The 8993-nt window shown below is 39.8% G+C and overlaps 1 protein-coding gene across 2 annotated transcripts in view; it reads right to left on the bottom strand.

Annotated features, from left to right (window-relative positions):
• The window catches only part of SRP54 (signal recognition particle 54kDa), a 13726-nt gene extending 5493 nt beyond the window's left edge, over positions 1-8233 (bottom strand). The window contains exons 1-7 of one of the 2 annotated variants that reach the window (XM_009069778.1): positions 8124-8233; positions 6616-6707; positions 5358-5442; positions 4305-4409; positions 1212-1278; positions 1075-1132; positions 224-374 (exon numbers count right to left, since the gene is read on the bottom strand). In XM_009069778.1, coding sequence (XP_009068026.1) covers positions 224-374; positions 1075-1132; positions 1212-1278; positions 4305-4409; positions 5358-5442; positions 6616-6707; positions 8124-8201 — 636 coding nt within the window. In that variant the 5' untranslated portion in view covers positions 8202-8233. The remainder of the gene's footprint in view (positions 1-223; positions 375-1074; positions 1133-1211; positions 1279-4304; positions 4410-5357; positions 5443-6615; positions 6708-8123) is intronic. The other variant, XM_009069779.1, reaches the window with a different exon arrangement.
• Between the last annotated feature and the right edge of the window lie 760 nt (positions 8234-8993).

Here is an 8993-nt window from a genome sequence, read left to right as displayed (position 1 = left end):
AGTCTAGTGACATGCAAGCATCCCTGAATTACAGATATAAGAATTAAAACTGACACAAAACTAACCAAGCACGGGTCATTCAGCCCTTGTTTACTCACATCTGTTTGTAATTTATAATACAATCTAGGAGTTAAAGCAAGATCTACACAACACATTAGGACAAAGAGAAATCCATTGTAGTGAAGTGACTATAACAGAAGTTACTGTACTTCTCCAGACTCACTATGGCATTAGCAACTTGTAACATCTCTTCAAACAAAGAGTCTTCTTGTTTGTGACGTCCACTTGTATCAACAATGATTATTTCAAAGTTTTCATTCTTAAATTTCTCAACACCTTCTGAGGCAATAATTACAGGATCCATTTCTGTATAACTGATCACAAAGAGAAACATATACATATAGATGTGCAATACTTTGTTCCCAAATAAACTAATACAAAATTTCATCACTTGACTATAAATTCCTTAACTATAAATCTATCTGGATTTCAAGAGGGAATTTGTCTTATGTCAAGGAAAAATTGGTTCAAAATATGCCTTCCTAAGCCCTTACTATTCAGTGAACTGAAGCACAAAGGACTGTCTGTCTCACCTGCTGAAAGTTGCACTAAGCTCTATTACCCCTTTTCTGGAATAAAATTTAACTGAGCACCTAGACAGTGCACCTCCAGTGAAGCTTAGGGAAAAGTTATTTACTGCTTTATAAAAGGTATTTTAGGTCCAGTGCTGCCTCTGCTTGGCAATTCAAATTAGGTATACAAAAATAACATCCTGTGATCTCTAAGATACTTCCTGAAAATCTGAGTATGTCTGGTAAAAGCTTACGAACTGCTATACATGGAGAGAAGATTAGAGGGAGTAATCATGGACATCTGATTTCTTCTTCCACAATCCCTACCTGCTACTCCTGGCAGTCAGTATACTGAATTAGGCAGAATTTTCATCTGATCAGAGAAAATATTATACTAAGTAATCAGACACAACTGACCGAGGCTTAGTGCAAGACGTTCAATAAAGAACAATACATCGCTGGAGTTGAACTGTTCTCCAAACTGATTCTGAAAGATGCTTACCTCCCATAAAAGGGAATTCTTGCTTTTGTGGCATTCTGCTTTAACTGGTCAAAAGCACCTGTAAGACAGGTATAGTCAAGGGACTAAAGAAAATCTGTAAATACTACAGACAGAGAACCACATTATTTAAGTATTACCTGCTCTATACGTGTCTGCACATATTAAACAAGTCTTCCAGCCTTTCCTCTGATAGAAATATGCTAACTGTGAAGAGAAATCCAAAACAAGTAGTTACGCAGTGTCGTGTCAGCAGGACTTTGTGTCCTCTATGTATGTACTTCAGTGACTCACAAGCTGTTATGCCAGAGTCAAGTCAGCATTCCTACAACTGAGGCCAGCTAGTAACACTGGGCAAGTATCAAATGCTAGCACAACCATTATTTAGAAATGACATTATACAAACAATTATTAATGGCAAGATGAAAACAGCTGCTTGATTCTGCTTCTGATTTCAGTTTTCCTGAACTAGGAATGATTACAAATAACCCAAGTTCCCATTTCACTAACTCCTGGATTCTGCTCACTGTTAATACTGCAGATAGGACTAGCATTTAGAAACTACCCAAAGCACTAAGTACTTCAGTGTCAAGTACTGTAATAGCTACAACCTGTACAACACTTTGTTTCTGTACTTCCAAAAGAAAAAGATATTTCCATTGCAAGGACATGTTTTTAAAGTGGTTGATAGAATCCTTAACTTTTAACACTCAGTTTCACTGGTACAATGTACATTCACAAACACAGACCAAAGACAGACTGCCAAACATTCACCTAGAGAAGCACTAAGAAAGTCTTCTGAAATCATTCAAGCTACTTGGAATGAACATAGATAGGCTGTCAGAGTAAGCAGAAATGAGACTAGGAAGGCCAAGGCCTATCTGGAATTAAATCTGGCCAAGGATGTCAAGGACAACAAGAAGAGCTTCTTCAAATACATCAGTAACAAAAGGAAAACTACGGATAAAGTGGGCCTGTTACTAAATGGAGGGAGGAACCTTGTAACAGGGGACATGGAGAAGGTAGTTATTGAATGCTTTCTTTGCATTGGTCAGTGAAGACCAATGCAAAGAAAGCATTCTTGCTTTGGGGATCTTTGATCCAGGAGACCAGGGTAAAGGAACACTGGAAGGAAGACTTTCCCTTGGTGAATCAAGTCTGGGTTAGACAACACCAATGCAAACTTAACATCCACAAGTCCATGGGCCTAGACAAGATGCACCCACGAGTGCTGAGAGAGCTGGCAGACAGCATATCAAGGCCACTCACAATCATCCCTGAAAGGTCATGGTGATCAGGAGAGGGGCCTGAGGACTGGAAGCAAGCAAATGCCACCCTGATCTTCAAAAAGGGCAAGAAAGAGGACCCAGGGAAATATCAGCCAGTTAGCCCCACTCAATCCCTGGAAAGGTCAGGGAGCGCTTCATTCTGGAGGCCATCTCTCTCCACACGGATGACAAGAAGGTGATAGGAGTAGTCAGCATGGAGTCACCAACCTGATTGCCTTGTATGATGAAACAACTACACGGACAGGTGAAGAGACAGTAGCACCCTGGGAGCACAAACTTCTGCCAGAGATGCTGGCAAAGTGAATGAAAGTCTGTCCTGGGCTTTGAGGGTCTGCCTGTGTGTGAGGACAAATACAAAAGCACCTACTTCTTAGCATGGTTGATTTAGCTTGAGCACATGTCAAAATACCAGGGAAGACAAGGAAACTGATTTCATCTTGGATGAAGTGCAAGCTGGTAGGGGAACTGGATGTATGTTTCATTTAGAATTGCAGATTAGCATGTTTTTAAATGCTTAATTAATCTCTATGCTAACCTGAAATCATATATTTGAAATGTAACTGTAATAATATAAAAGTACAAAAAGCTTCTGAACTGGAAAAATAGTAATTTCTGGCCTGTTACTTTTTGTCCTTTTACCACAGCATAAACTGAGTAACTCCAGGCATTGGTACAGGCTGGGCACTACCCTGCTGGAGAGAGGAGCTCTGCAGAGAAGGACCTGGGGGTCCTGGTGGACAACAAGCTGTGCATGAGCCAGCAATGTGCCCTTGTGGCCAAGAAGGCCAATGGTATCCCGGGGTACATTAGGAAAAGCATTGCCAGCAGGCTGAGGGAGGTGATTCTTCCCCTCTACTCAGCCCTTGTGAGGCCACATCTGGGGTGCTGTGTCCAGTTCTGGGCTCCTCAGTAAAAGACAGATATGGATCTCCTGGAGCAGGTCCAGTGGAGGGTTATGAAGATGATTAAGGGACTGGAGCATCTCTCTTGCAGGGGAGGAAAGGCTGAGGGAGCTAGGCCTGTTTAGCCTCAGGAAGAGACAAGTATGAGGGGGGACCTCATCAGTGCATGTAAGTATCTGAAGGGAGGGTGTCAAGGGGAAGTGCCCAGGCTCTTCTCAGGGGTGTCAAGCAATAGGTCAAGAGGCAATGGGCAGAAACTGATGCACAGGAAGTTCCACCTGAACATGAGGAAAACATTACTGTGGGAGTGACTGTGCACTGGAACAGACTAACCAGAGAGATTGTGGATTCTCCCTCACTGGAGATATTCCAGAACTGTCTGGACACAATCTTGTGCAACATGCTCTAGGATGACTCCGAGCACAGAGATTGGATCAGATGACCCACTGTGGTGCCTTCCAACCTTATCCATTCTGTGATTCTGTGAAGTGTTTATTCAGAGCATTCTTTTTTTAGCCTTAAAAAAATATAAATGCAAATTTCCTCTATGAATCCAGAGCTGGAAGACATTTCACACCACCCACTTAACTGAGGCATCTAATACAAAGGCCAAATTCCACTGATTTTGCCAATTAAGCAGGAAAAGAAAGAGATAGGTTCCATTTATAGTACTAGTCTTAAACCTAGGCAGTGAAGAACAGTGTCATGGTTTAACTCCACACAGCAACCAAGCAGAAGGAGAACAGAAAGAATCGTTCTTCTCCATATACAGTATTGTTTCATCACAAGTTTAGCCTTAAAAAATATTGAAGTCCTACAAACCATAAACTACCCCAAAAGAATATTATTTTGGACACTGATCTCATCTCAGAAACCCCTCTGCAAAAATATCTCCACATGGTAGTGAGCTAGTGCTTTCCTATTAGTAGAAACAGCACAGATCACAAGCAAATCCTATCTAAGGAGTCAAATGACCACCACCTCCCCAAAAAAAACCAAACAACAAACTAAAACCCATGCAAACAGTTTCATTACACTTTACCTTTGAACAAGTTGTTGTTTTACCACTTCCTTGCAAACCAACAAACATTATAATATTCTGTTTTCCTTTGGTAGGTGTCCAGGCTTTGACTCCAGGATCTACAAGCTAAAGAACAAAGTGTAATATATGTAGCAGAACAGAATTTCAAAAGCAGAAAATAGTTGGTATGACAGTCATGTTAGATGCCTGGTTCCATACACAATGAAGAAAAACAATTTTTGCATATTCTAGTCTTAATTTGGCTTAGAATTTTGATGATTTACAGTGAAGAGCCTGTACAAGATACCTATAGTATAATACTTCTGCAATATAATAATATTGCAGAACACTGTAATAGCATTAATTTCTTTCTAACACCAAGCACCACAGTCAGGGTGGCCTATATATATGGCACAAGGCTAATAACCAACACAGAAATAAGACCTCCACCCCACAGCACTGCTCAGGATGGGCTTCTGCCAGTGAGAATCCTACAGCATTGAAGGCTTTTTCGGGTTGTTGTCTCACTTCCCAAAGGAGTAGAAGGTAGATACACTCCCCTGAGATCCATCATATGGCTGGGCACGGGCTACAGATGAACAAAAGACTATACTGTTAAGTGAAAGAGGGCAGAATACTGATACCCAGATAGTGATTTAACCAAGCAGGCAGATTAATGAGAAATGCTGCCATGAACTGCTAGGTTGTTACTTAACACTATTTCCAAGACTTAAAAGTATTGTCTGAACAAATCTTCACGAGGGTAGGGAAGGTGTGTTTCTGGGACAACCAATGACAGCCCAGAAGCTAGTAGTACTTTCTTTTAAGTAGTACTTACTTTGTCTTTACATTGCAATTGAAGAGTAAGAACAGTTGAACTTCAAGCATAAACTGAAATTAGTTTGAGAGCTGCCCAGGAAGCAGTCTCAATCTTACTGCCTGCAATAGTAAGAAGCCTTACAACAGAAAGCATAACTGCAGGTAACAGCTCAAAAGCCTGGCTTGCTGCTGCACTGCTCCCACAACCTAGGCTGTACAAGAAAAGTGACGCAATACAGAATTTTGAAGTCCTACCTTAACAAGCTCCTTAAAGACTGCATGCTGAATCATTTTTCTTTTGTTAAGGCCGGATGCCATTTCTTCAAGATCAATTGCAGACCTGAGTTTAAGAAAACCATGAAACACTAGCATAACTTAAAGCATCACTTAAACCTAGTAATAAACCACCTTTTTTGAACTGCAACAGCACCCTGATTTGTTTTGAGTTTTCAGATAGGAAGTATTTGAGACGTGCACTGGAAAGATTATTTCTGTATGGAGGACAAAAAGAGGTTTCTAAAATACTTGTGTCTTTCAGACTTGCATTTACTTGAATTACACATCTGAAAATAGGCAATGTATCAGTACTGGTCACACACAGACCTATTTATATTCAGCACTGAATGTGTGAAGATGAGGTGTCTAGGAAGTAATGAAGAACTTGTTTATCATACAACTCAAGTGATGACAGCAACAGCTTTTTTTTTGAAACAAGCCTATAACAGCAATAACTGGCTGAACTTGACAAAGATTCTTTTGGTGAAACTGGCCAAACATTTAGTTCAATGCATATTTTCCCATTAAAGGCAAACTGGGTGTGTCTAAAAAAACCCCATATAAAGCTTCAAATAAGTTATTCTTATGTAACCTCAAATTATAACTTCTACAAATGTGCTGGTTTCAGCTGGGATGGAGTTAATTTCTTCTCAGGAGCTGGTACAGTGCTGTGTTTGGATTCAGAGTGAGAATAAGGTTTATAACACACTGATGTTTTGGTTTCTGCTAGGCTGTGTTTATCTTAAATCAAGGACGTTTTCTTTCTTATGTCTCACGTTCTGCCAGTGAGAAGGTACACAAAAGAAATAGGAAGGGAGCACAGCCAGGACAGGTGACCTGAACTAGCCAAAAGGATATTCCACACCACAGAACATTGTGCCCAGTACATAAACTGGGGGAGAAATTCCCAGAGGGGAGGCCGATCCGGGTTCAGGAACAGCGTTTGGCATCAGTCCATGGGTGGTGAGCAATTGTATTGTGCATTACTGATTTTGTTTTGTTGGCTTTGGTGTTTTTCTTTTATTACCCATTAGTATTTTATCTCATTTTGTTCTCAAGTATTAAACTGTTCTTATCTCAACCTATATATTTTACTTTTGTTTCTCCTCCCCATTCCACCAGGGCGGAGGATGCAACAGGGAGGGAGGGTGAGTGGCTGCATAGTTGTTGGCTGCTGCCTGGGGTTAAACCATGACAAAACATCAGAAGTTAAATGCATTTTGATTATTTCACTTACTTGACATTTTCTCTGAGTTGCTTCACAAGTTTAATATTAACATCAGCTTCCAGTAATGCTGTACATACTTCTTTTAACATAGCATTTAAAACCTGTGGAGTGTAAAAGAAAAGTTGTTTTACAACACAGAATTGACTAGGTCAGGACAGTTCAAAATAAGAATTCATATCAATTTATGATAAGATCATGGCTTTTATAAATTCAGTGCATGAAGTCCTACCATTATACTGACTGCCACAAAAAAAAAAAAGTCTGTGCATTGGTTCCTATGTAAATACAATTTAAATCTGAAAGGGTAATAGAAGAAACATGTTCTTAATTTTAACACCTGCACACTGTGTAACACAGCAACACAGAACACTTCCTATGGCATTAAGGCCAACAGCAACTCATATGGTAGCAAAACTTCTTAAACTTCCCTATGGGTACTCCTTAGAGTGCATCAAGAAGTTTCTTACCACAACACAATCTCTCTAAGTACAAATATTCCTTAAATGCAAGATGGATACCCTGTTACCTGCATTTTCAGAAACTGGACTGCTGCTCTGTTTGTGTACCTTTTAGGCAAGCAGGTGCCTCAGTCAGAAACCCAGTTGATAAGCTCTAAGACTTTTCAAAGTGAGAAGTCTTGAACAAAAAAGATATTTTTTGAAAGTAACACCTGCACATGTGGCTTCATTTGCACAGCTCAAGCTCTTGCAGGACAAAAGTTTCTACTGTTGAAAAAAATTAATTTGGCTACATTTGATTCAGCTAAGGATTTGTTGTCTCACAGCTGAAGATTTGTTAATACCTTTCCTCTGTGCACAAGTTTTAACCCTACAGCTGTCAACAGGCCTACTTTTTAGTTAATTTAAGCCACCTGTCTGTCCACCTGAAAAGTGTTTCTGGCTATTTATTTACTCAGAGGCACTTTTAAACCATCCCATCAGTTAGTTTTCCATCTTGTTTTTCAGTCCTATAATAGAACAGAGTTATAATTTCAAACTCTTACAGAAAATACAGAATATACCAAGTCAAATGAACTTCTAGAACTACACTCTGGCTTGACTATAAGGCAGCAAATAAAACATTGCTCCCATTTCAGGCAGCAAAGCTAACATAACAAGCTATTTGTTCTTCTACACTTCAGCTCCAGCAGCCTAGTACACATCTCCATAGTCTGGCTGCACACACACAAACAAACCAGAGCAGGTAGTCTTCAGCCTACCTTCCATCTGAACTTAGGCCTTCTCCAGCACCATCTCCTCAGAACACTCATTTCCCTCAGTACAGCCACCAGGCTCAAGGAGCTTTTGACCACAGGACCCACTATGTCTGAGGTGATTGTACGTGTATAAACCTAGCTGTAAGTTCTGGGGGGTTAAAACCTCTAGTAGAAATTTTACTTGAAGGAAGAAAAGAGCTTTGGGATAACATCAGGTTACTTCAAGCTTCTCATCAGCCTTTAAGAACTTTCTCTCAGAACTTCTGGAGTGCAAGTGCCATTGCATGCACACACCACATACCTCTTCATTGATAATCGTTGCATTGCTCAGCGAGCGCAATGCTGAGGTGATTTTTCTTCCAAGATCTGCCAGAACCATTTTGGCGGCTTCAAGTACAACTCAGAAGAATCTGAAACACAATTAAAAATCAAACTTAGAACTAGTTGAAGCTATGCCTTCACAAATTAATTACTCCAGTAACTTTCAGGTGATAAATCCTGCTTTGCATTCCAGAAAGTGCACAAGTTTTACTTTTAAGAGTTATTTTTAGGGAATATTGGCCTGAAGTTAATTTTAGGCTATTCTGATGGCCTACTTAAAAATAGAGATACCACACTGCAATTGGGAAGCATTTCACTGTGCACAATATTTGTGCATTGAATTCACCATGAGAAAAGCCCAGCCAGACTTCCAGAGACAACACCAACTGCTTTTTATCTTCTTACCAGCAATATACATGACAGAATAAAATCAAGCACAATAGTTCCGAAACTGCATCCTGCAAAGACAGTATGACCGGAAGCAAAGTATTTTGCTAGGAAAATTGAATGTTATTTATTGGTCACATTTTATCTAGCTTCCACTACATGAAACTGAATTTCCCATTTCGTAACCCACAAACATACTTGCATTTTAACAAGTAAAATGCACATTATAGTTTTTAATGGCTTTATTGGAAAAAACAGACTAATTTTGTTCACTATAGACAAATCTTATATGTAAGCCTAAAATATATCGCAGCTTATTTAGGAAGCCACAAGAAGTTAATTTTGTAAGGCTATACATAGTCTAGTCAACATGCTAAACCACTTCTATATAAGGTGGCAAAACACTCAGGACAACACACGGCAGAAACAGCAATCTACAATTCTGAATGAGAGCAAATTTGTC

This window comes from Acanthisitta chloris, unplaced genomic scaffold, assembly GCF_000695815.1.
Source record: "Acanthisitta chloris isolate BGI_N310 unplaced genomic scaffold, ASM69581v1 scaffold29632, whole genome shotgun sequence".
Taxonomy (NCBI): domain Eukaryota; kingdom Metazoa; phylum Chordata; class Aves; order Passeriformes; family Acanthisittidae; genus Acanthisitta; species Acanthisitta chloris.
The sequence above is the reverse complement of the archived record's forward strand: the minus strand, read 5'-3'. Positions and strand labels throughout refer to the sequence as shown.